Source organism: Bos indicus, chromosome 3 (assembly GCF_029378745.1).
Source record: "Bos indicus isolate NIAB-ARS_2022 breed Sahiwal x Tharparkar chromosome 3, NIAB-ARS_B.indTharparkar_mat_pri_1.0, whole genome shotgun sequence".
Taxonomy (NCBI): Eukaryota; Metazoa; Chordata; class Mammalia; order Artiodactyla; family Bovidae; genus Bos; species Bos indicus.
Genome location: NC_091762.1, coordinates 33,870,199 through 33,897,086, shown reverse-complemented (window position 1 = coordinate 33,897,086; position 26,888 = coordinate 33,870,199). Strand labels below are relative to the sequence as shown.

The 26,888-nt window shown below is 52.1% G+C and overlaps 1 protein-coding gene across 2 annotated transcripts; it reads left to right on the top strand.

Moving 5' to 3' along the window:
* The first annotated feature begins 4,424 nt into the window (after window positions 1–4,424).
* On the top strand, window positions 4,425–24,837 carry CSF1 (colony stimulating factor 1). Of its 2 annotated transcripts, none has more exons than XM_019956885.2 (9): window positions 4,425–4,971; window positions 8,167–8,289; window positions 9,677–9,739; window positions 11,299–11,469; window positions 15,535–15,682; window positions 16,883–17,904; window positions 18,403–18,455; window positions 18,781–18,839; window positions 22,706–24,837. In XM_019956885.2, the coding sequence occupies exons 1-8, from the start codon at window positions 4,933–4,935 to the stop codon at window positions 18,824–18,826; spliced, it is 1,665 nt and encodes a 554-aa protein (XP_019812444.2). In that variant the 5' UTR covers window positions 4,425–4,932; the 3' UTR covers window positions 18,827–18,839; window positions 22,706–24,837. The 2 variants fall into 2 exon arrangements, with proteins under 2 accessions (XP_019812444.2, XP_019812445.1); XM_019956886.2 differs by having other exon boundaries at window positions 4,427–4,971; window positions 17,774–17,904.
* Window positions 24,838–26,888: the final 2,051 nt, after the last annotated feature.

Here is a 26,888-nt window from a genome sequence, read left to right as displayed (position 1 = left end):
AAGCTGAAGTTGAACAGTTCTATGAAGACCTACAAGACCTTCTAGAACTAACACCCAAAAAAGATGTCCTTTTCATTATAGGGGACTGGAATGCAAAAGTAGGAAGTCAAGAAACACCTGGAATAACAGGCAAATTTGGCCTTGGAGTACAGAATGAAGTAGGGCAAAGGCTAATACAGTTCTGCCAAGATAACACACTGGTCATAGCAAACACCCTCTTCCAACAACACAAGAGAAGATTCTACACGTGGACATCACCAAATGGTCAATACCAAAATCAGATTGATTATATTCTTTGCACCAAAGATGGAGAAGCTCTATACAGTCAGCAAAAACAAGACCGGGAGCTGACTGTGGCTTGGATCATGAACTCCTTATTGCCAAATTCAGACTGAAATTGATGAAAGTGGAGAAAACCACTAGATTTTTCAGGTATGACCTAAATCAAATCCCTTATGACTATACAGTGGAAGTGAGAAATAGATTTAAGGGACTAGATCTGATAGATAGAGTGCCTGATGAGCTATGGAATGAGGTTCGTGACATTGTACAGGAGACAGGGATCAAGACCATCCCCATGGAAAAGAAATGCAAAAAAGCAAAATGGCTGTCTGAGGAGGCCTTACAAATAGCTATGAAAAGAAGGGAAGCGAAAAGCAGAGGAGAAAAGGAAAGATATACCATTTGAATGCAGAGTTCCAAAGAACAGCAAGGAGAGATAAGAAAGCCTTCCTCAGCGATCAATGCAAAGAAATAGAGGAAAACTATCAATGCAAAGAAACAGAATGGGAAAGACTAGAGATCTCTTCAAGAAAATTAGAGAAACCAAGGGAATATTTCATTCAAAGATGGGCTCAATAAAGGACAGAAATGGTAGAGACCTAACAGAAGCAGAAGATATTAAGAAGAGGTGGCAAGAATACACAGAAGAACTGTACAAAAATGATCTTCATGGCCCAGATAATCACGATGGTATGATCACTCACCTAGAGTCGGACATCCTGGAATGTGAAGTCAAGTGGACCTTAGGAAGCATCACTATGAACAAAGCTAGTGGAGGTGATGGAATTCCAGTTGAGCTATTTCAAATCCTAAAAGATGATGCTGTGAAAGTGCTGCACTCAATATGCCAACAAATTTGGAAAACAACAGTGGCCACAGGACTGGAAAAGGTCAGTTTGCATTCCAGTTCCAAAGAAAGGCAATGCCAAAGAATGCTCAAACTACCGCACAATTGCACTCATCTCACACGCTAGTAAAGTAATGCTCAAAATTCTCCAAGCCAGGCTTCAGCAATACATGAACCGTGAACTTCCAGATGTTCAAGCTGGTTTTAAAATAGGCAGAGGAACCAGAGATCAAATTGCCAACATCCGCTGGATCATCGAAAAAGCAAATGAGTTCCAGAAAAACATCTATTTCTCCTTCATTGACTATGCCAAAGCCTTTGACTGTGTGGATCACAATAAACTGTGGAAAATTCTGAAAGAGATGGGAATACCAAGCCACCTGACCTGCATCCTGAGAAACCTGTATGCAGGTCAGGAAGCAACAGTTAGAACTGGACATGGAACAACAGACTGCTTCCAAATAGGAAAAGGAGTATGTCAAGGCTGTATATTGTCACCCTACTTATTTAACTTATATGCAGAGTACATCATGAGAAATGCTGGGCTGGAGGAAGCACAAGCTGGAATCAAGATTGCCCAGAGAAATATCAATCACCTCAGATATGCAGATGACACCACCTTATGGCAGAAAGTGAAGAAGAACTAAAAAGCCTCTTGAGGAAAGTGAAAGAGGAGAGTGAAAAAGTTGGCTTAAAGCTCAACATTCAGAAAACTAAGATCATGGCATCCGGTATCATCACTTCATGGCAAATAGATGGGGAAACAGTGGAAGCAGTGGCTGACTTTATTTTTCTGGGCTCCAAAATCACTGCAGATAGTGATTGCAGCCATGAAATTAAAAGACGCTTACTCCTTGGAAGAAAAGTTATGACTAACCTAGATAGCATATTAAAAAGCAGAGATATTACTTTGCCAACAAAGGTCCGTCTAGTCAAGGCTATGGTTTTTCCAGTAGTCATGTATGGATGTGAGAATTGGACTACAAAGAAAGCTGAGCACTGAAAAATTGATGCTTTTGAACTGTGGTGTTGGAGAAGACTCTTTAGAGTCCCTTGGACTGCAAGGAGATCCAACCAGTCCATCCTAAAGGATCCTGGGTGTTCATTGGTAGGACTCATGTTGAAGCTGAAACTCCAATACTTTGGCCACCTCATGCAAAGAGTTGACTCATTGGAAAAGATCCTGATGCTGGGAGGGATTGGGGGCAGGAGGAGAAGGGGACGACAGAGGATGAGATGGTTGGATGGCATCACCAACTCAATGGACATGGGTTTGGGTGAACTCTGGGAGTTGGTGATGGACAAGGAGGCCTGGAGTGCTGCGGTTCATGGGGTCGCAAAGAGTCAGACATGACTGAGCAACTGAACTGAACAACAAGACAAGAGGTTTATCTTGTCACATCACTTCCTCCAACCTCTTATCAGTCCTAAGAACAAGTCGTGTCAACATGTTATCTATCTTAAATCATTTTGTACTGGAACCATTTGACAATGCCCAGGGGAAGCAAGGCCTTAGCCTCCTTCCTCTGGCTGGGCTCAGTCTCAGGCCTTCCTTCCTCAAGTCTCTGTGCATCCAGGGCTGCCCCACACCTTTTAAGCTCTGACTACTCCCAAACTCATGAAAGCAGAGATATGCTGACATGTCCATCATCACATTCCCAGGTGTAGCCCAGTGCCCAGCACGTAGTAGCCACATGGTGCACATTTGTCAAATGAATGAATTATTCTCTAATGGCTTCAGGTGATTCAGTCACTATCAACTGGGTACCAAGTATGTGCTGGGCACTTTCAATTTGGAGATAAACACAAGACAAGCTACGGTTTTTCCAGTGGTCATGTATGGATGTGAAAGATGTACCATAAAGAAAGCTGAGCGCCAAAGAATTGATGCTTTTGAGCTGTGGTACTGGAGAAAGCTCTTGAGAGTCCCTTGGAGTGCAAGGAGATCAAACCAGTCAATCCTAAAGGTAATCAGTCCTGAATATTCATTGGAAGTACTGATGCTGAAGCTGAAGCTCCAATACTTTAGCCACCTGATGCCAAGAACTGACTCATGAGAAAAGACCTTGATGCTAGGAAAGACTGAAGGCAGGAGGAGAAGGGGACTACAAAGGATGAGAAGGTTGGATGGCATCACCGACTCGATGAACATGGGTTTGAGCAAACTCTGGGAGATGGTGAAGGACAGGGAAGCCTGGCATACTGCAGTCCATGGGGTTGCAAAGAATCAATTGGACACAACTGAACTGAACTGAAACACAGGACCAGCTTGGAGGAAGTCTCCATCTCAGTGCGGCTGAAGCTTCAGTCTGATGCTCCAGAGTATAGCTATCAGCACCCCTTGAAACACTTTTAGAATATTGTGGACAATGAATGAATGACAATTTATCAGAGAAACTACAGAGAAAGGAGCCAAATTCAGTGAGACCACAGGGACAGGAATCATTGATCTGCCTGAGGAGTCAAAAAAGGCTCTGCTGGTGAAGGATGTGGTGTTTGTGACTTCAGCCTTGACAGATGAGGTGTTTGCCTTAAGCACAAGTTGGGAAAGGAGCATTGTAAACAGAGGCACCAGTATTAATAAGAGCAAGCAGTTATAAAATTACTAATTGGGGCTGGAATAAGTGACAGGAGATGCCCCTTCCAGACATGGCTGCCTATAACATATTTCCCAGGGGCTAGGGGTGGGTGGAGCCACAAAGAGACTGAAACATTGAATCCTAGTGAATTGAAGAAAGAAAAAGCTCTTGAATTTGACGTTATGATTAACAGGCTCGTCCTATTTAGCCTCATTTAGATTCATTTTCATATAGAGACAAAATGAGCTTAATCATTTCAGTAAATGCATTTTCAAAAGCATCAGGGAACTGTAGGGCTTGGGTGCCATTCTCCCTAGGTCTGAAGCTCAGGAGGGAACCTGGGTTCCAGCCAGAGTTTACATCACCTGCAGGTCAGGTGTGGGAAGCATTTCCTGGGACACAGCAGAGTGTCCCAGCCCCCGTCACAGGACACAATTCATCCCCTTCTGGCCGGGTAGTAGCTTCTCTGCCTGTGCCCTGCCCCCAGAAGAGAAGACAGAGCCTGGGTGGGCGCTTTGGGGGCTGCATAAGGAGAGGGCTGCCCCCAAACCTGCTGACTAAGGCTCCACAAGGTGCCGCAGCAAGCGCAGTTGGTCTCCGGTGTTTGCTCTCAGGCCATTTCCTGCTCAGATTTGGGAATTTTCAGACCCAGAGGGAAAGTCCCTTGAGACAAATATTAGAACGAGAGAGAGCGCACCGGATCCGCCTGGAGAGCGCGGAAGGAAAGACCAGGCTCTGTCCAAAATCCGCGCGCTGGAGGGCGGGAGGCGGCGGAGCCCGCGTTACTTTCTTGAAGGCTTTGGCTTTGAGCGCAGCACACAGGGCGACTGGAAGACAAACGGAGAAGACCGGCCCGCTGGGTGGGGGCGGGGAGGCGTTCAGTGGGCCTCCGGAGTGTGTGAGTCTGTGTCAGTGCGCCCGCGCCTGTGTGTGTGTGCGTGTGTGTGTGTGTGTGTCTGGCGCCTGTCCAAGGTGATTTCCCATAAACCACATGCCTCACAAGTCCGCTTAAAAGGCTGTGCCGAGGAGCTGGCCAGTGGAGCCCGGCTCGGGGAAAGTGAAAGTTTGTCTGGGTGCTCCGCGCGCTGCCGAGAGTCCCTCTACACTCCCGGGTCAGCAGCGCGGCCCTCGGCCAGGGCGCGGACTCTGCAGAGGCCAGCGATCAAGACAGCGAGCGGCAGAGCGAGGGCGGCCGACGCGCCCGGCCGGGACCCAGCTGCCCGTATGACCGCGCGGGGCGCCGCCGGGCGCTGCCCTCCCACGGTAAGCGATCGCCGCGGCACCGGGCCCGGGCCGGGCTGGGACTGGAGCTTGGCGGCGCGGCACGGCTCCTCGGAGCCCACTGCCCAGCGCGCGCCGACTGCTGAGGCTCTTCCGTCCCCCGGCACCGGGCCCATCTTTGCACGCCGATTGCGCGAGGCCCCTCTTGCGCTGGGGCTGGGACCAGAAGCGGCCCTGCAGCTGCTCCAGGGGCTGCGGCACCTCTTTGGAGAAGGGAAGACTGCTTACCCCATTGCAGGAAGAGGCACACAGAGCCACCTGCGGGCAAAGGAGAGGGGTTTGCAGTCAAGGGGCAGAAGCTCCGTCCTAGACTCTCTCCACCGCCAAGGGACAGGCGGAATGGCTGTGCGCCTGAGGGTGGCGCCTGCCCAGTGGGCATTCCACACGAGCCATACGCATGCTTCTAGGTCCTGCTGGGGAGTGGGAGCTTCTGAATGGGGAAAGTTCAGGTGCCGTCCAGCTTATAGAACGCAAGGCAGAAGGAAGGAGCTGGGCAAGCCACTACTTGTTCCAGCTCCCAGACCGGAGCTGTTGGGCATTTGGGTGGCTGGATCAAGTCTGTTTTGTGGGGGATGGGGGTACCAGAGTTGCCTGGTGCCGGCTATGGATCTTCCTGCAGATTCAGGTTCAGTCAGTCGGGGAGCTCCTGGGCTTGATGATGGTAGAGAAGGTGGAAGGAAGGTTTGGGGTTGCAGAACTGTGGACAGGGGCTGCGGGCGGTTCACCGCTGCCCTGCCCGAACCATGGGCTGTAGCTGGGGCAGCTGCTAGATGGTGCAGAGTGACTCCATTAACGAACAGTAAGTGGTCTGCCAACGGGTTTGCATCTGAGGAATTCTAGAGGAGAAACCTGGTGGGGGAGTGGGGTGCAGCGAGAGAAGCAGAAAATTATTCAGAGGATAAGGGAGGGAGGTTGCAAGTAGGGTGATAGGGACAAGCCTTTCATGAGGAGGAAGAGCCAGCTGAAAGAGATGAGATGGGGTTAGGAGGGGAAGTCAGGAAGGGTGAGGTGACGGGCAACAAGACAAATAGGGGCTGGAAGTGAGACGCTGAAGAAAGAGGAGGAAGATAAATGTGGAAGGAAAGAGGCTGATTTTGGACAGGGGCAGCCTGAGGGTCCACTCATGCTAAGGTCTCTCCAGGGACCATTTTGCTGGGGAATTTGGGACAGGGTGAGAAGCAGGTGAGGATGGGTGGCTGGGATGAGATGTCCCAGAGTCTCTCTGAGCCTGAAGCAGAGATTCCTAGGGCTGTCCCAGAGGCCAAAGCTGGTGGGTGGGAAGAAGAAAGGAGTGGGGAGAAGAGCCAGCCCAGCCAGACACAAGCTAGAGTGTTAACCCTTGGGTACCTGTCCAGCTCCTCCTCTTAGGCCAAGTCAAGGCCCCAGGTGCAGGGGTGGTCCCCTTTAGCCACCTTCAAAGTCAGCCTCCCATATGGTGGCTGTACACTCCCCACACTGATGCCTGAAATAACCCCAGAAGCCAGGCAGCCCTTGGGGTTAAGCATTGCCCTCTCCTGGCTGCCCTCAAACATCAATATCTTAATTTGTCTGTGGCAAGGCTGTCTTCCTGAGCATCCCCTTCCCCATGGACCCTTTCCTCCAAACCACTGACACCTGAGGCTTGGAGTCTCAGGGGCAACCAGCCTGGGGCAGAGACATACGTTCTGCATGGCCCAGTATCCTCCTGTGGGTCCTGAAGTGCAGGTTCCTGAGGGCTGGCACAGCCATTCCCACCCAGAACTCCCTCCTTAACCATCCAACAAAGGCCAGTGTTCCCTCCATGACTCTTCTCCCTCTTCCACAGTATCCCTCTCCCAGGTCAGACCAGGACCCTCACCAGGCCCTGGTGCTGAACAGCACTGGGCCATCCTGAGCCTCTTTCCTTCAGGCCCCCCTTCCCCCTCCTCTCTCTGCCATCAACTCCCCCCTTCCACCCCCTCCGCCCCCGTTCTCCACCCCCCCCACCCCCCCAATCTTTGAAGGTCTTACTGTGGCCCCTCCTCCCTGCAACCTCCCTGGAGCCCAGCCAGGGCTTCTCCCTGGTAAGAGCTGACAAACATTTTAGGCTTTTGGTTCTATGTAAATCAGCATGTTGTTGTGGGCTGTTTCACAGCCTCCAGTGTGCTACTTGTTTGCACTATTTGTCTCAGCATCTGAATTAAAAGGCAGAGCCCAGAACCCAGGAAGGTACCAGCCTACACCCCACCCTGACAGTATTTCCCCAGACGTGCCAGGAGGCGACATCCAGCTGGGGAGAGACAGCCCCAGGGTCTTTGCCTCTGGCTGGAGAAGGGGGTACCTAGAGCCAGGGAGAGGGCTAAGGGGACCTTGGCAAGGAGGACGGAAGTGGAATGACAGGGTGTCAGGAGCTCGTCCATCACTCTGGGGACGAGCAGCTACTGGGTCAGCGGGGTGCTGAAAGAGGGGAGAGATCTCAGAGAATGTTCTTGCAATGATAAGAGCTGTCAGGCTGGATGCAGAGCCTGATGGGGCTCCAGTAGGCAGGTGCCAGCCAGGGATGGCCTAGAGTTGGCACTGCTGCCTCTGATTAATCCGTTGGGCTCTTCTTGACACACAGCCCTGTGGCTCCAAAGGTCTGTGATGCGGGATAGGTTCCCAGTGAAACTGAGTTTGGGCCCCTGGTTTTTCCATTATCAGAGCCAGACATGCGTGGAATCAGGTAGGAGGAAGGGCTGGGCCCAGAGAGATGTCTCTGGCTCCAAGTGTGGAAGCCAGCCAGTGTAGGAACATGAACCTGAGAGGAGTGTGCAGCTCCCAAGATGCCTGGCTCAGTGTTTGATGTTACAGAGTCAGAATAATGGGCAGAAGCAAGTCCTGCATTCGAGGAGTTTCCCATGTGACTGGCATTTAGACTGGCAGGCACAACTCCCATGTCCTCATTAGAAGTTCAGTGTGTAGAATGGCTTGGCCTGGGTTAATCTGGGAAAGCTTCTTGGAGGAGGTGACATTTGGGTTGTTATCAAGGGAGAGGAGGGTTGTGCATGGTTCTTAGGAAATCTTGAGGAAGGTGGGTTTGGGAATGCTGTATTCTGGGATGAGAGGCCGAGCCTGTAGCACTGTAGGTCTGAGATCCTTGTTTTTCCATCCTCTGCAGGGGAGGGTGGTTCCTGGGGAGTGTGAGAGAGCTGGGGAGAAATGATGCCCTCTCTATCACAGACATGGCTGGGCCCTCTGCTGCTGCTGGCCTGTCTCCTGGTGAGCAATGGTGCTACTGAGGAGGTGTCGGAGAACTGTAGCCACATGATTGGGAACGGACACCTGCTGTTCCTGCAGCAGCTGGTGAGTGTCTGGCCCTGCCTACCCCAGCTTCTCCCCACTGGGGAAACGGAGGTAGGGAACAGGGCCAAAGAGGGGGTTGTAGGCAGAAGAGTACAGCCATGCAGGATGTGGCTTGTGGCTCCCACTAGCTCCACGGATGTTCTTCTCATTGACCTTCTGAAGGTCAATGACTCTGACCCCACCCCCACCCCCAATCCTGAAGCCCTCTCCAGCTCTCCTGCAGGCAAGGGACAGGGTGGGCTTCTAGCTGATTACCTGGGTTAATGATGGCCTAGAATGTCCATCAAGGACTCTGAAAAGGCTTATAAAGCCTGCTCTCCCTCGATGGGATGCTTCCCTCGAGGAGCCAGCCCAGTCTGCCTTCTGTGTCCAAATGTTGCCTCTAGCTCCTGGACTGCCAGATGTGCCGCCAGCCTGGCACCAGGGCCTCAGCCAGATTTGGAAGGGAGGCTCCCAGCTGACTTCCAGCCCTATCCGACACTTCCCTGGCTCTTGCCCGAACCCTGGGGCTGGGATGGCCCGCTCACCCGGGCCTTGAAGGAGCCCATGCCTCACCCTCATCAGGCCAGCAGAGATGTCAACAATTCCTAGCATGGTTCAGTTCAGTTCAGTTCAGTCGCTCAGTCGTGTCCAACTTTTTGCGACCCCATGAATTGCAGCACACCAGGCCTCCCTGTTCATCACCAACTCCCAGAGTTCACCCAACAGGCAGAATCAGGTTGCTATCATGACTGCTGTCCCGCTCAGAAGAGAATTTGCCATCCCTCTGGCCAGGAAGGCAGGGTGGACGGAGCCCCACTGGCTAAGGTCAGCTCCAGGGCCTTGAGTTTGGGGCCTGTGGGCTGGCCTCCTGTCTCTCTTACCCCCTGTGCTTTTCCTCCTGTATGTAGCTGCCGTAGCAATACAAAGTAGACCAAGAATCGCTGCATTCTTTGAGGCTCAGAATCATAGAACCACAGCTCTGAAGGGCAGCAGCAGCTATAAGGGCATCTAGCCCCAGTCCATATATATCCTGAATTCCTAGAGCTTGTCTAACCTCTGCTTAAATTCCTTCCAGGACAGGGAGCTCACTACCTCCCACAGGAGATTATGTCCTCTATCCTGTATTAGACAGTTCTTCCTTATAACAAACTGGCATCTGTCAGACTTCATAAAGTAGGAGGTACAAGACAGAGACTTCTTGTTCTTCTCCAGCCCTCCCCTGGCCATATGAAGTCACAAGTCTTCCCCTAGCCTTAGCTCTGTCATCTCATGTATGGTTTGGGGAGGTGGATGAGGATCAAACCCCAGAAACTCTAGTTTCCATCCAAAAACTCTAGTCCCCATTCTTAGGCAAGCTCAGTGGAAATGCAGACACCTGCCACCACTAGCCTGCTCTCTCTTACAGATTGACAGTCAGATGGAGACCTCGTGCCAAATTTCCTTCGAGTTTGTAGACCAGGAGCAGTTGGTGAGTTATGGCTGTTTACAAAGCCCATGGGCCCATATGTATGCACTTACCAGGATGGGTGTATGTGGGCAGGAGAAATCCTAGAGCTGCACAGGGTATGCATGTGAGGACCCCTGGGTGCCCAAGTCTGGGGTGCCAGGGTCCAGGGTTGGTCAGGGTCCTGGGCTCAAGTCCCCTGCCGTGCCCTTCTCCTGGCTTGGCACATGTCAAAGTCTTACAATGTGTCAGGCACTTTTGATCCCAACTATGTGGTTCACTCGTCGTGTTTATAAAGGTCAGGGGAGAGGGTATAGCTCGGAAGCAGTGGAGGTCTGATTTGAACCCAGGAAGGCAGGCTCTAAGGCCTAAGGCAAACCAATACCTCTTCTGGGTCACACGCTTTGCTTAAGGATATCACCTCCATCTAACAGCCAGACCAGCAACCAAGGGGATCAGTCCAGACCTTTCCCTCTTCTTCCTTATCCAACCCCCAACCAGATGCTGAGTGATGCTGGTTCTACTCCTCAGCATCTCTGGGTTCTGGGGCCCCACCCCATCAGTTGCTTGGACAATTTCAAGAACCTCCTAAATGGCCTCCTCTCCTCCAGTGCACTCCTCATCCCACCACTGGGGGGAGCGCTCTGAACCACAACTTGGTATCTTCACTGCCTTTCCTGAACCTGGAAACCCCCTCACTCCAGGGGAAAGCCTTGGTTGCCTAGCCTGGGTTTACAAGTTACAGTCTCCATCACACAGCCCAACCCACCACCCCATTCTGTGTTCCTTCCTGCCTCCAAGCCTTTGCACGTGCTCTTTCTGATGCCTGTAATGCCTTTCCAGCTGTCCCCACCCCAGCCTTTATGCCACATCTATTTATCTTCTTGCCTGATACAAAATCACCATCATGGCCAGGGTTTGCTCCCATCTCTGAGCTTCTGCACACCTGAGCCAAAGACACTTCCATTAGAACTGGAGACCAATCTCACGGTCCGAGGAGTAACCTCAGTGTTCCACTCACTTGCTCACGCCTACCTCACCAAGCATTTACTACAAGGAACCTATTGGACCAGGTACTAGGAATACAGAGCTAAAGCAGAGTCTTCACTGAGGCATCCACCATCCTTTTAGGGAGACAAAACCCTGGGGTTTTTTTCTTTGAACCCTGGGGTAGTCTCCAGTACCCCTGTGGCTGGGAGGATTAGAAGGAGTCATATGGTAAAGAGCTTCTTGTGAAAGCAAGCCAAAAGAGGGTCAGAGACAGAAAAAGAGAAGTTCCTCAGAACTCACTCTACCTATGCACCTTCAATCTGAGCTCACCTTTCAGAAATCCAAGGACCACTCTGGTCAGAATCCACATTTCCTTCCCTCTAAGAAAGGGAATCAGTAGGGCATGCAATCCCCAGTAGTGTCAGATCCCAACAAGGGAGAGTGAAAGCCAGCTGAGGGCAGTGTTCTCCGTCTTCTGTAGTGGATGGTCTTCTCCTCAGGAGCAGTCTGTCTGGGAGGCGGGTCTCCGGCACAGAGCCTGCGCTCCCAGGTGGCGTCAGCCAGGTCATAAACTCCAGGTTGTTACTTTCCAGGATGATCCCGTGTGCTACCTTAAGAAGGCATTTCTCCTGGTGCAAGACATAATGGAGGATACCATGCGCTTCAAAGACAACACCCCCAATGCCAAAGTCATCGTCCAGCTCCAGGAACTCTCTCTGAGGCTGAAGAGCTGCTTCACCATGGACTATGATGAGCAGGACAAGGTAGGAGGGCCCTGGAGCTGGGAGCACTGAGGGAGAGAGGGCAGAGGGCAGCTGTGGTGGTACCATCCCTGCCTGTAAGCACAGGGATGCTCACTGGCCTCAACCCCAGGTCATGGCTCACTTGTACTCTCACTCACATATTCATTCCACAAACCTTTGCTGAGGACTCACAGTGCAGGAGGGACAGTACTAGGCCTTGCTGATGTTCCTCGTGAGCAGGAACTACATGGTTCCCAGCCTTTGGGAGCTTATAGTTAAATGAGGGTGGCAGTCACTAAACAATGACACGAGTAGATAGAATTTTAACCCATGAAGACTGTTCGTTCAACAAAGAAGAGTGTCTATTGTGTATTGTTGTTCTAGACTCTGGGGAACAGCTGTGATCAGACAAAATTCCCCACATTCATGGAGCTTGGTGTGAGGGTGGTGAGACAGTTAACAAGATACATAAATAAAATAAAAGTAAAGCGGCAATAACTGCATTGCAGAAAGCAAACTAGAAAGGGAAGACCAGAGGAGGTGAGGGAGAGAGCCAGGAAGGAGAAGTATGTAGGGCTCCAGAAGAGAGAAATGGGACTCGGATTTAAAAGGCAGTGGGGAAGAAGAGACAGGGAAGTCTTCTGAGTAAAAAGGTATTCACTCGAGGTTCAAAGATGAGTAAGAGTTAGAACGCATGAAAAGTGGTCAGAGTGCTCCAGAATAGAGAATTCTGGGCACAGAGCCCTAAGTACGCACATTCAGGCCCACCCAGCATGGTTGGCATGGCCAAGGCCTGGGAGTGAAGGCAAGAGAGCCATGGAGGTGGGAGCCTGTGTCTCCCAGCTGGGTCTAAAAAATATGGGATTTTGTTTAAAGTGTGAGTAAGTGAATTTGCTCAGTCGTGTCCTTGTCCGACTCTTTGCGATCCCATGGACTGTAGCCTACCAGACTCCTCCATCCATGGGATTTTCCAGGCAATAGTACTGCAGTGGTTGCCATTTCCTTCTCCAAGGGACCTAGTCTAACTTGCGCTGTGAGACCATTCTGGCTGCTGTGCTGGGAAGGGTGTGTAGGGATCAGGGATGGAGGCTGAGCAGCCAGCAGGAGGTGCAAGTCCAGGTGGCTTGGACTAGGTTTGTGCAGTGAAGGTGAGGCCAGGGGACACCTTCTGAGTTTAGAGAAGAATGACAATGGTTTTGTCTGCAGCCTGTAGAGTTCCAGTGATGCTGAAGTGGGACAGAGCAGGTTTGGGGGAAGGGCAGGAGTTCCAGGCTGGGGCACACTATGCTTGAGATGTTTATGAAATGGCTGAGTGGGGATGTTGATTATGTCGGTGGATGTACGAGTCTGGAGTTTGGCTGGTGATTGACAGACGGAAGCAGTGTCGGTCTGAAGGTCATCTGTGAAGCTAGGGGTCTTCATAACATTGCCAACTGTGAGAAGAGAAACAGGCCCAGGAATCTCAGCATTTATTTAGAAGTCAGGCACAGGAAGGGGGCCTGGCAAGGAGACTGAAGAGCAGCATAAGGGGTGGGAGGAAACCCAGGAGAGCGTGGGATCACTGAGCCCATGTAAAAGAACGTTTCAGGATGGGAAGTGTAGTCACCTTTATCAACCGGGATTTGAGACGTCAAGCAGGAGAAGAGCTGAAAAGTGTCTGATGGATTTGGCAATGGATGTTGGAGGCAGGTGCCAGAGCAAGTGAACAGAGAGTGAGAAAGTGGAGACAGCACTGTGGAAGAACCTGGCTCAAAAAAAAAAAAAAAGAAGAAAAAGAGAGCTAGCTGGAGGGAGGGTGGGATGGAGAGAGGAAAGATTTTTAAATAAGAGAAGTATTAGATCTGTGGGTTTTCCAGGGTTGAGGTTCATAAGAATCATCTGTGGAGCTTCTTTAAAATGCAGATTCCTGGACTTCCCTGGCAGTCCCATGGTTAGGACTTGCACTTCTTCTTCAAGGGGTGTGGGTTCGATCCCTGGTCAGGGAGCTAAGATCCTGCATGCCGCATGGTGTGGCTAATAATAATAATAATAAAAGTGAAAGGAAGTCTTCATTTAAAATTTTCCAATTCCAAAACACCTTTCCTTTTAAACAAATAAAAACTCAAATAACTTCTAGTTAAAAAAAAAAAAAACTTTTAAATGCGAATTCCCAGTATGTACCCCTAGAAAGTCTGATTCACTAGGTCTGTGGGTGGGCCTTGGAATCTGTATTTTAGTAAGCCACGTGCCCTGCACATTGCAGGGATGCTGGGAGGTAGGGAGCGGGTGAAGCTAAAGGAACAGGTCTCCTGAGGAGCTGGCAGGGGAGGGATTCAGAGCTCTGGAGGTGAAAAGCCACTGCCTCTGTTGAGACAGGTAGACACCAGGACATTCTGTCCTTGTTTTCTCTGTGGCGTATGAGGTGAGGTATAAAGAACACAGATATTTTGTAAGAAAAACAAGAGGAAGAGAGCTCACCTCTTCCTTACAGTTGCCCTGGCAGGGAGGCAGGCAGGGATTGTCGTTTTGATTTGACAAATGAGATGAGCCCAAGCTGGAAAGTTCTTTTGGCCAGTGTTGCTGAGTTGGTGAGTAATGAAACCAAGCCTGGGGCTTCCCATTCCCGTGTTCCTCTCTCCTTTACCTGATAAACATTTACTGAGGACCTACTGTGCACAGCCCCTGGGCATCCAGTGGTGCTTTCAAAGACTTCAGTGCCTAGTAAAGCCCATAGTTCTTCCTCGTGCAGCTCAGTTTAAGGAAGGACTTGGGAGTCGTCAGCAGGTGGGCTATAGATGCCATAAAGCCATGGGCACAGTGTCTGGGGGTGAGTGGAATGCCAGCCTGTGAAAGTCAAGTGGAAGGGGACAGCCTAGTAAGGGGACTGAGATGGAGCAGCTCAAGGGGAGGAAGGAAAACCTGGAGTGTGATGTTCTCAGAGCCCCATTGGGCGTGGAGGGCCTAGGTCCCATGAGCAGAAGAGAAACTAGCAGCTCAGCACACAGGACTGGGACAGCCTGGGCTCTCCTGTCAAGATACACCAACGCTGGAGAAGGACCCACAGCCCCACGCCTCCTCCAGGCCTTTCTCCTCACCACAAAGGATGCTCTTTCTAAAGGATTAGAGTCTTAGGCTCCACCCACCTCCCCAGCATGCCCCAGAAGTTTTCTTTGCTCTGTGGATAAGGTTAATGGTTCTTGACATGGCCAGCAGGGCCCCACAGGACCTGGTCCTCGCTGACCTCTCTCCGCTGCATCTCTGGCCACTCTCCTCCTGGATGGCTGTGCGATAGCCCACTCTAGCCTTCTTTTTCATCTTTTAACATTTCAAGTTCTTTCTTACACAGTCTATTCCCACTACCTGGACAGCTCTCTCCAACCCCACCTCCTTTCCTTGTTAACTCTTGCTCATCTTTTAGTCAGTTCCTTGGGGATTCCCCCAAGTCCTCATTTAGTTCCCCTTGTTAAATACTCTCAGATAATTCTTCTTAGGACTCACTGCATTTGTAACAATGCTGGTGACCTGATGAACTCAATGTCCAACTTAGCCAGGGACCACCTCTCTCTCATTCATTACACGATTCCCAGGTAGTTATCATATGCCTGGCACATAACTATGTGTTAAATGGAGCCATGAGTAAATGATAAATCTCACCACCTTAGGACATAGGGGTCCTACAAACCAGGGTAGAGAGCAGGGAGAAAACAAGAGAAAAATAAGATCGATGTGAGAAAGGCCAAGGGAGTTTGACAAACAAGCTAGAGACATGCTGCTGCTGCTGCTGCTGCTAAGTCGCTCTAGTCGTGTCCGACTCTGTGCGACCCCATAGACGGCAGCCCGCCAGGCTCCCCTGTCCCTGGGATTTTCCAGGCAAGAACACTGGAGTGGGATGCCATTTCCTTCTCCAATGCATAAAAGTGAAAAGTGAAAGTGAAGTCGCTCAGTCATGTCCGACCCTTAGCGACCCCATGGACTGCAGCCTACCAGGCTCCTCCATCCATGGGATTTTCCAAGCAAGAGTACTGGGGTGGGATGCCATTGCCTTCTCCAGCTAGAGACATGGAATCAGTGCTTATTCTCATCAAGGGGGCTCTGCTCTCCTTCCAGGCTTGTGTCCGAACATTCCATGAGACGCCTCTCCAGTTGCTGGAGAAGATCAAGAATGTCTTTAATGAAACAAAAAATCTCCTTAAAAAGGACTGGAACATTTTCAGCAAGAACTGCAACAACAGCTTTGCTAAATGCTCCAGCCATGGTAAGCACGGAAGGGGCCAGCAAGTGTGGGGCTGGGGCAGGGTGAGTGGAACAGAGGTGCACTGGGTTGTGGGGGGGTGGTGGTGCATCAGGCTGGAGGGACCCCTGGGGAGTCAGCCTGGCTGCTACTCGTGTGCTCCTGTGTGTGTAGACGTGCTTGTTTTGTGTACATATGTGGCTTCGTGTACCTCTGAGTGGTCCTAGGCACATGTCTTTTCTGACATGTGTGTGCATGCACACCTACGTATGTCTGCATGTTGAGGCATCAAAAAGGATCAAGCTGGTGGCTGTGAGATCAGGGAGTGGAAAAGGGGGCCCTCTCAGAGAGCCCTGTAGGCATGGCAGCTTTCCCACTGGCTCTGCAGGCTGGCTGAACGTATGGGGGGTTCCGTGGACAGAGCAGAGGCTCCATCCAGGAGTCAGGGCTTGCTCCAGGAGCCCTGCTGTGAATCACCAGGATAGCCTGGCTCCAGAAGTCCCCAGGACGCCTTGAGTGTCCCCTCAAGGGACAAGATTGGATTTGAAGTCTGAGCATCATTCAAACCCTGGCAGTGCTGGCCCAGCTGCGCACATATGTACCCTGCATTGTCCTCGTCTCTGCGTCCTGTGCCACGTGTACCCGCCTACATTCAACCTTGCTCCCCGAGGCAAGGGCTGAGGCCCTGCGACCGGCCAATGGCCAAGTCCAGTCTCGTCGCTTCAACCCCAAGGCCTCAAGCCTTGGCCACACGCCAGCCCCAGCCTGTTCCCGCCTGTGGGCGTGGCTGCGTAGCCTCCTGCTGTGCATGAACCCACCTTGCGGCTTTCCAACCAACAGTGTCTTTGGGGCTTGAGGGTGTCTTGTGTTAGAGGCCACTGTTCAACATCTTGGCTGGCTATTGTCACCCCTGGCTTGGCGTCTGGCCAGCTGGATCTCCAGAAAGGGCAGTTTACTGGTCTTCCCTGACCCCATCCCCCAACCTGTGTGTCTAAACCCCACTCTTTGCTCTTTTCCTGCAGTTTGTTCCTTTCCTGTCTAAAGCCTGTGTCATGAGCATTGGCACCAGTCCTGTCCTCACCTCAGCCCCAGGGCTGAGTTAGGGCCTGAGGGAACCCCCCAGACCCACACCCCCTCTCCATTCCTCTGGGAAAGCTGTGCTGGAGGCTGGTGACTCTATCTCCTCCCCATCCTTCTCTCTCCTTCTCTCTGTGGTTCTTTCAGATGTGGTGACCAAGCCTGATTGCAACTGCCTGTACCCCAAAGCCACCCCTAGCAGTGACCTGGCCTCTGTCTCCCCTCAGCAGTCCCCCACCCCCTCCACAGCCCCTATGGCTGGCTTGACCTGGGCTGACTCTGAGGCAACAGACGGCAGCTCCCTCTTGCCCAGAGAGCAGGCCCTTCGCACAGTGGACCCGGGCAGTGCCAAGCAGCGACCACCCAGGAGCACCTGCCAGAGCTTTGAGTCGCCAGAGACCCCACGCGTTGAGGGCCGCCCCACTGGAGATTCTCCTCAGCCCGGCCCTTCGGTTGGAGCCCCTGTCACTGGGATGGAAGACGTTCTTGACTCTCTGCTGGGTGCTAACATAGCCCTGGAAGAGGCCTCCGGAGAGGCTAGTGAGGGTCCTATACCCCAAGGGGCAGAGCTTTCCTTCTACAGTCTGGGAGGACGCAGTGTCCAGGCAGAGCCTGCCAGCCCCAGTCACACCCCCCCAGCATCTTCAGCACTCTCTGGATCAGGAAAGGGGCTGCGGCTTGTGGATGCAACTAGCGCACACCTGCCCACACTGGGCCCCATGAGACCCACTGAGGCCTGGAGTCACACGCCTGAGAAGACAGAACGTCCCTCTGCCTCGCCCAGAGACCACCAGGAGCCAGACATGGCCAAGACCCCAGCACTGCACCCGCAAGGCCTCAGCAGTCCCTCCGCCCTCTCTTCTCAGCCAAAGCTCCCCAGAAGTCACTCCTGGGGCCACGTGCTGTCCCTTGGGGAGCTGGAAGGCAGGAGGAGCACCAGGGACCGGAGGAGTCTTGCAGAGCTGAAAGGAGGACAAGCAAGTGAGGGGGCGGCCAGGCCCCCAGCCCGTTTTAACTCCGTTCCTTTGACTGACACAGGCCACGAGAGGCAGCACAAGGAAGCCTCCGATCCCCAGCTCCCTGGTTTTGTCTTCCGCCTGCTGGTGCCCAGTATCATCCTGGTCTTGCTGGCTGTCGGCGGGCTCCTGTTCTACAGGCGGCGGCGTCGGGTAAGAAGAGCCCCATGGGGGAGAGGAGGGCATCTCGTGGGGTGGGGCACAGCCTTGGCGCAGGAGCAGGGCAGAGGACGATTTGGGTTTAGGCTGGGTTCTTCAGGCTCTGAGAGACAGGAAGTTGACTGAGCACAGAGAGTAGGAGGTTGAAGTGGAGGGTTTCTTCAAGAATGGGGAAGGCTCAGACTGCAAGATGGAGCAAAGGGACGAGGGCAGAGGAGGAGGAGTCATTCTTCCTGGGCTACAGCATGGTGAGAACCTGGAAGGGAGATGGAAGAGGAAAGTGATGCCTGTGCAGGGCAGGGCATTCCCAGAGACTGCAGAGCTGGGGGGTAAGGAGTCCCAGGACAGGAGAGGCCTCTGGAAGCCCTCTGGCCCTCTGGCTCTCTCAGAGAGCCCCAGGGCAGCCCTGCTTGAGGATGGGGCCATGGCCCCCAACCCTGGCCCCCCAGCCTCCCCCAGCTCCTCAGTGAGCCAGCTCTTTTCTGCCCCCAGAGCCATCAAGAGCCACAGATGGTGGATTCTCCCATGGAGCAACCAGAGGGCAGGTGAGAGTTTGGGGGAGGGGGCTCTGGTAGGTATGGGGGAGGGGAGGCTGTCTTGGCATTTATTTTCCGTCTGGATTTGGAGGAGACATTCTGCCGCTTGCTCTAAGGAAATGAAGCTCAGAACAGGATGCTGGGGTGGGTGGCAAGAAGGAAGCATGTCTCTTCTTCCCTAGATATCTGGGATTTTTCCTAGTTTCTTCTTAGGGTTAGGCAGTTCTGGTCTCCCAAATCTGAGAGGGCTGGAGCATATGGGTGAGGATTTGGGGGTTCCCTCACTCCTTGGCCTCTGCTGAAGTCTTACACCAGCCCTGTGCTCTGCCCACAGCCTCCTGACCCAGGAAGAGGATAGACAGGAGGAGCTGCCAGTGTAGACAGAATCCTAAGGTAAGACTCTAATCTGGATCTATCTCCACACCTTAAAACTGGTTACACCCAAGTTTTCCACTCACCCTAACTTGTTTATGGCACCACCAACTTCCCTGAGGCTCCCACCCTTGACTCCCTTCTCTCTCTCCCCGCTACTCCCTTTTTCATTCGTCACCAAGTCTGGCCAACCCTCTGCTCCCCGGGTCCTCAGGCCTCCCATCACCACTTCACTCCCTCCACCCCATCTGAGGCCAGGCACTGTTAATTCTGAATCAGGCTATTATTTCTGCATTGAGCTTCAACTTTTGCTGCCATCTTTCATCCCAGAGCAACCAAACTGTTTGTGTAAAGTCTTCAGCCTCCAGGGGAATTTCAGCAGCTCTGCATCACCAACCACTTCAGCTCAACATTCTCAGCTTGGCTCCCAAGCTCTTCCAGCAGCAGCCCCTCACACACATCTCTTGCCATTTTCTTCTCTGTGTGCACCCTGATTGGATCCTTCCTCCCAACGAAGACCTTTTCTGCCTTCCTGCTTTTAGATCCATGGAGCCATAGAAGCATGGTCCTAGAAGGGCTCTCGGGGGTCATTTGGTCTAGAATCCCACTGCAGAGGGGCCTCCCCTCTCTGCATCCCTGATGGGAAGTCAGCCAGCTTCTGGTTACACACTCTCAGCCACAGGCAAGCTCCCTGCCCTGCCCTAATAGCACCGTGGGGAAGTCCTTCCTTATTTGAACGTAATTGGCTTCCTGCCCCCTCCCCATCCTCCCTCATGAGAGCCTTCCGATATTTAAACTCATGTGTCCATGTCCCCTTTAAGAATTCTCTAGGCTAAGTGTGGCCAAGTCCCTCAAACATCTCTTATATGATATGGTTTTCAGACCTCTCACCATCCTGGTCGTCCTCCTTTGGACACATTCGTTTGTCAATGTCCCTCTGAAAATGTGATTCTCAGCTCTAGACATAGTGCTCCCCGATATTGTCTGACCAGCTCAGAGTTCAGAGGGACTGTAACCTTCCTTGATATGGACAGTGTTCTTCTATTTGTACCAATTAAGACTGCATTGCTCTTTTGTTTTGGTTTTTTAACCACCACATCATTCTGTTGTCATATGTTAAGCTTGTGGGCTATTGAACCCCCCAGTTCCATTTCCCATAAACCTGTGGAGTCTATCCTGTACTTGGAGAACTTATTTTTTTTTAACCAGTGTGCAGGAATTTATATTCCTCCTTGTTAAAAACCGCCTTGTTGGTTTTTGTCAGCCCCTCACCCGAGCCAACTGAAATTGTTTTGAATCCTAATTCTGTATTCACAGCCCTCCCAGCGTGTCTCCTGCACATCAGTGAGTGTCTTCTGTTGTCCTCACCCATGTATTTGATAAACATGTGACTCTTATCACTCCTCATGCCTGGCGCCCCAATTCCAGGCGCTCCGCAGCCCTCCTCCCTTCCTTCCCCTCAAACCACAATCAGCCTGCAGGAATCAGCTCTTCCTGATGGTCTCCATCATCCTCTGGTTGCTCCTTTAGTTCCTACTCATCTTTTTTGGATTTGACTTGCTATATTGATTTGTACTTCCTTGGATGTTGTTTATTTTCATACATTTTTAAAATCTTTATGCGTATGAGTACCCCTAAGGAATCTGTAAGCCCCTGAAGCACAGGGACTGTGTCTTCTACTTTTTTTGCATTTTCTTTTCTATCCTGAGTCCTAAACAGAAAGGACCTCTTCATGCTTCACACTAAGAACTCAATAGATGTTAACTGATTGACTTCAGGGCTGACTGGCTGATTGACCCTGGCTGACTGTCTCTAACTGGCCAGCCTTCTGGTTGACCAGTTAACTAGCTAACTAGTTGATTCTGACTGGTCGACCAACTGGATAGGTGACTCTGACCAACTAACTAGCTAGTCACTGCCTAACTAGCTAGTTGATTGATGAAGCTGATTGGCTAACTGACTAGCTGGCTGCTTGCCTAAATTGCTGATTGGCAGGCTGGCTGACTAGCTGGAGAACCCATTCACGTTTCTAGTCACACCCCATGCCAAATGCAAGCCAGCACTTCAGGGCCTTCTCATGTGTAGAATGACAGGTTGGGGCCACTCCTAGAGAGATAGGGTATCTGCCAAATGCTCAAAACCACGGGAGCCGATTTAGAGAACAGTATCAGACAGTAAAAGCATCTGCCTACAATGTGGGAGACCCGGGTTTAATCCCTGGGTCAAGAAGATCCCTTGGAGAAGGAAATGGCAACCCACTCCAATACTCTTGCCTGGAAAATCCCATGGACGGAGGAGCCTGGTAGGCTACAATCCATGAGGTTGCAAAGAGTCAGACATGACTAAGCGACTTCATTTTCTTTCTTTCTTTAAGATATAACACATGTGGAACACATGTGAAAGAGATAACACTTCCTGGGGTCCACCTCGTTGGTAAGGTGGACTCAAATGGGTCAGATGGGACACTGGCAGGGCTGTGAGAATGAGGCAGACCCCTCAGAACTGGCAAGCAGAGCATGGAACAAGGTCCCTGGGGACTTCATGGCTCAATGCTGCACCACCCTCTGACTGGTCGCCCGCCTCCCTCCTCGGCCTTGGCCCTCTGCCTGCCTAATCTGAGGCCCTCCCAAGCTTTCTTCTTCCTCCCCTTAAGATTTCACTTAGAGAGTGATCCAGGGCCAGAGCCACATACAGACCCCTACTTGGATCCTGCTCTAAAGTGGTCTCCAGGCCAGGCAGCTGGAGCCTTAGGGCCACCTGAAGACTGCTGCCCTAATGAGAGAGGGAAACACAGAGGCAGAGGTATGAGAGAGGGACCCTCAGAAAAGAAATGTGGACCCTGACCCCTCCACTCCAAGGAACCAAGAAATAGGAGCAGTGGGCTGGGGCCTGCCCACTTGGTTATTATTCCCTTCTGGCCCCAGCAGGGCCTGTGGCCCAGCCATACCGAGCATGGCTAATGTCCAGTTTATGGTCTTCCCCGCCTGCCTTCCAGAGCATGGGAATGGGCTGGGAGCCAGAAGCTATGGTCCCATCTTTCCTCCTTATCCATCACGGGTTTTGCTGGTAGGGCCCAGGGATAGTCAGGGAGGGAAGCTCCACACAGGGTCCAAAGTCAAACTGTTGGATGGAGTCCAGGGGATTTCTGCTCTGGGAACAAAGCATTCTGAGGACAAGGATGGGGGAAGGCTTGGAGACAGCAGGGCCCTGACTCCTATGCATGATGTGGGGAGGCAAGTCCCTTGGCCCATCCGGAAGGAGGCTGGCTTGCTTAGGGCTTAGCAGGCCAAATGGAAGGGTGGGAGTTTCCTTGTCTGGAACTTCCTCCAGTTCTTTCCCTTCAGATACCTCTGTCCTGCTGCCCTGAGTATTGTGTGTGATGACCTCTGTGATGAATGGTGCGGAGTGGGAATGAGAAATTCCTCTTCTTTGCTAGAGTTAGCAGGATTCACTCTTGATTTTTTTAGACCAAAGATAGTGAGATGGTCTTGCTGGGGCAGGGCAGGGGGAGGGGGGGATGGGCATCTAAGGACACTCAAGTGCCCCCTTCCCTCCTTGGTAGACCCCTCCACTTGAGTAATGCCCATCCCAGCTCCGCTCAGACCTCTGCCAGGCCATGTTACCTCCCCCTGTGGTCCCTGGTTCCCCAGGAGGAGGTAGGAGGTGAGGCCAGTCTGTCCAGCGGCTTGGGCTGCCGCCAGAGAAAGCTGCCCAGGGCCCTTGCGGTGTCTGGGGTGGCGGGGAAAGCTAGGGAAAGGATGGGAGGAAGTCCTGTCTGCAGCACCACCAGCAGCCCACAGGAACGCTCTAGCTCGCCCACCCATGTCCTCAGCGACCCCTCCCTTGACTCCCACTCAGCTGACAGCCTTTCTTTCTCTCCCCTACAGCTGGGCGCACAGGACAGTCTCTCCATGGGAGGAGAAACTGTGGGGACGGCCACCACCACCCCTCCCCAACCATTCTCCCGGGAATGTGGCCTGCCCACCATGAGAGCTCCTGGACTCGGGAGAGCAGGGCCAGACCAGAGCAGCCAGGCTGGGGCTCCTCCACCCTTGACCCTCAGACTCTGGACTGACTAAGAGGGGCTGGAGGATGCCCCCAACGTTGCTGATATTTATCAGGGGCCCTGGAGGCTCCCATCCGCTTAAGGAAGGCTGCCAAGCCCGGCTGGGGACCCTCTGCCCCTCAGGGGCTGTGTCCTCGGCCCATTCCCCTCTAGGGACCCAGAGGCCCATGGGACATGGGAGAGCAGGGTGGGCACTGAGGAATGGAAGAACCCTCATGTCAGAGGACCTGCCTGCTGCCAAGGGATCCCAGCACCGACAAGCAGGAACTTGTCTCCAGAGAGAGAAGCATGAGGTTCACAGGGCGGGACAGCGTTGTTGGATTTCCCGTAAAGGTGTGTAGCCCAGAAGACGGGAAGAGAAGGCCTCTGGGCCTGCTGGTCTGCACTGATCGCCCGGAACGGGTCTGTACCCTCCACTTGCCTCAGTGCCCTCTGCCAACGGCCAGGCAGAGAGGGGATGCCAACCCGGCCCTCAGGACCTGCCTGACCTGGCTTGCGATGCCCAGGGCAAGACCAAGCGCTGGCCTCTGCCTCGCCGTCCCCCGAGGCCTGCCAGAGCTCCTCTAGGAGGCCGTGCAGAGCCTCTCCTCTGAAGGAAACCATCGCACTGTGAATACTGAACCTGCCTGCTGAACAGCCTGCCCCATCCATCCCAGAGAGCAAACACCTGTCTGTCTTCCCACTCCTCCAGCCTCTCCCCAGCTTCCTGCACTGAGCGCCCGAGCCGGCCTCGCCTGTCGACTGAGGGAGCCCCTGAGCCCTGACCTTCTGCTGACCCGGCTCTGACTCCCTGGGATGGATCAGGGTGGGAGAACTTCCCGGGGCCAGCAGCCAGAGCTGGTCTTTAGGCTGCGTTGTTCACCCAGGTTTCTGCATCTTGCACTTTGACATTCCCAAGAGGGACATGATTAAAGGGAGGGAGGGAAGGAGGGGAGGCACTGACACAGAGAGAGAGACTGCAGGGCGAGCTCTGACGGCAAATAGGTCTTTGAAATTGAGGGCCTGCCCCTGAGGTGTGGCAAGGGGTCAGCACCCCCGATCCCCCCGGCTGGCCTCTTTCCCTGTCCAGGCCCCTGCTCCCACCACAGTCCAAAGGCTGCTGTCAGCAGACACCTGGGCTGAGCGGTGTCCCTTCAGGAGCCCGGGAGGCAGGGACCCCCTCCTGCTCTCGTCCCACCCCTCACTAGCATCATCTCTGTAACCAGGTGAGCCAGGGTGGGAGAGGGACTTGGAGAGTCCAGGCATCTGCTTCCAGTCTGCCTTGAGGGCCTCAGCTCCCTCGAGCGGCCAGGGGCCGCTCTGAGTTCTGGGCATTGGGTGACAGGCCAGTAGACTGCCTTCAGCCTTTGTGCTACTGTGTCCCTCCTCTTCTGCTGCTCCGGGCCCTCCACCAAGAGATCCTGTTGGACTTGGCCGCTGGACCGGGGCCTATGAGCTTCCCTTCCTGCCCTTGAAAATGAGGATCCTCTGGTCCCTGCCTGCCCTGTTGCTATCCGTTGAGGAAAGGGCAGTGGAGAACTTTCCCAGGAGGCCCATTTTCCTAGTCACAGACTCTATATTTGATACTAAAAAACTCTGTATTTAAAAGTGGAAGGGGAAAAAAAAAAAAAAAAAACACACAGAAAAAACATTCCTCCCTCACTCCCCACCCCTTAAACATATAGTATTTTAAAGATCAAGAAAGCAAATCCAACCCATCACAGAAACTATGCGCTCTTGGTGACCCAGGAGTGGGAGGGGCCTCTGCAGCCCCTCTGGGTGGCTACCCGGCTACCTGCACAGGAACCCTTCTTTTCTCTGAGAAAGTCGAGAGGGAACATTGGCTCACACACTGTGAGATTTTGTTTTTATACTTGGAAGTGGTGATTTATTTTATATGAAGTCATTTAAATATCTATTTAAAAAATAGGAAGCTGCTTTTATATTTAATAATAAAAGAAGTGCACAAGCTGCCATGTGTGAGTCATGGAAAAAGTTGCTTTTGGGGTGTGGGTGGCAAAAAAGGGGGGGGGTGGCCAGTAGCTACTGGGGGAGCTCCAGCTCAGAAAGCATTTTTCAAAATACTTGGGGAAGGAAGTTTGTCTCCAAGTTTCATTCTTGTTACTAAAACCTCCTGCATTATCGCTGTCTCAAACACATTCATCTGCATATCTGTTTAGTAGGAAAAACAGACAAAAACCAGCCAAACGTCATGCGTGGCCACCAGCCTCTGCCCCAGCACAGCCTAGCCCAGCCCAAGAAAACAGCTGGTTGGGCTCTGTCCAAGGCCCGAGGGCCTGGTAAAGATGAGACTCCCTGACCACTGAGCTCTACTGTCCAGTCCTAGCAGGCTCTGAGGTGAATGAGCCCTGTCTGTGGACTGGGAACAAGGTGAGGTAGGCAGAAGGAAAGAGAGCCAGCAAGTTTTGTGAGTGGCCCTAAGTCCTGAGCTTCCTTCTGGAGAGGAGACCAAGGTTGCAGCCTTTCAGGGGCAGCGGGGTGCTGGGAAGGTCCAGAGTGACTGAAGCCCCAGCAGAGCCCAAATACACACCCCGGGCAAGGCTGGAACAAGGTGGGGCAGGGGTGGGGCGCCTCCCACTGCTAAGAGTATTGAATCAATGGTTCTCAACCCTGGCTCTCCTGAAACTCACTTGGGTTGTTTCCAAAAAGACTGGTACCCAAGCCCTATCCTAGATCAACAAAACTGGAATCTCAGGCACCAGGCTTCAGAAGCTTCCCAAGACATTTCAAGGGATTCACATGTGATTTAGAATCAGAAGCATGTAGAGCTTCACTATCTAATGTGATGGTTATTTGGGTTTAAATTAATTAAACTGAAATAAAAGCAAACATTCAGTTTTTTTGTAGTACTAGTCACACTTCAAATTTGAATAGCCACATGAGTCTACCATGTTGGATAACACAGAAACAGAGCATTCGTATCATCTCCAAAATCATATTGGACAGCACTGCATGAAAGCTTGGGTCCCCGGACTTAGGAAACCAAGGTTTTAGGGTAAGAATGGGCACCAAGTGAATATCCCAGAAACCAAGTATCCAGGCAACTCAGTTACCTCTCTCTGTGTCCCAAGTCCCCACTACTACCCTGTCTCTCATCATTTCTCTTAAGCTAACTCTTCCTTTTCCATCCAAAGCACCTCAGAAAAGATTTTGGAAGAAACTTATTCATATTTTTTTTCTTCAAGTCCCAACTTATAAGTCACCTCCTCTGAGAAGCTTTCCCAGCCTGACCCAAATCCCGGAGGCCCACCCTGGCTCAATTCCCTCCTCCCCTGTGCTCCCACAGACTGAGGGCCTATTTGTCCCACCAGGCCACTGACTATGGCAGGGACTGTGCTGCATCCTTCCTTGCATCCCAGTGCCTGAGAGTATCTGGCACACAGTAGGTGCTCAATAAATGTGCATCAAACAGGTAATACTGAATGCATGAACAAATTATAGTAAGGTAAATTCTGGCCAGATTTAATGGTGACCTTTTCTAGGGGCTTTCCTGGTATTAGCCAAATGGAATGTATTTCTAATGACTACAACTCATTAGCAGAGGAGATATTTTCAGCAGGTGTCCCCAGCTTCTGCTGGAGATGAGGCTGTTAAAACCCTAACTGATTCCTGTGCAGGAGATAAAATGCATACTTCAAGGCCTTTAAGCCAGAGTTAGCAAATAAACAAACAAATGCCCATGTTTCTCACTTTCCTTTCCGGAGGCCCCAGAAGATATCCAAAAATCTCAGTAGGCCTTTCTTGGGCTTCATGTGCTGCAGGCACTGCTTCAGTTATGTCTATGGAACACTATCAACTTCAGATTCAGAGCCAAAGAACTCAGACCATTGGCTTGGATCTCTTCCTACCTAACTGTGTGAACTTGGGGAAGTATTTAATCTCTTTGAACCTCAGGTTTCTCCTCAACTTTAGAACTGATTTAAGAATACAAATAAACCTGATTTGGGGCTTCCCGGGTGGCTCAGTGGTAAAGAATCTGCCTGCCAACGCAGGAGATGTGGATG

Bases quoted from the DNA above. Each gene is read 5' to 3' on its own strand.
- CSF1 (XM_019956885.2), top strand. From the start codon at position 4,933: ATGACCGCGCGGGGCGCCGCCGGGCGCTGCCCTCCCACG. The intron at 4,972-8,166 runs GTAAGCGATCGC...TCTCTATCACAG, and splicing joins CCGGGCGCTGCCCTCCCACG to ACATGGCTGGGCCCTCTGCT. The intron at 18,456-18,780 runs GTGAGAGTTTGG...CTCTGCCCACAG, and splicing joins ATGGAGCAACCAGAGGGCAG to CCTCCTGACCCAGGAAGAGG.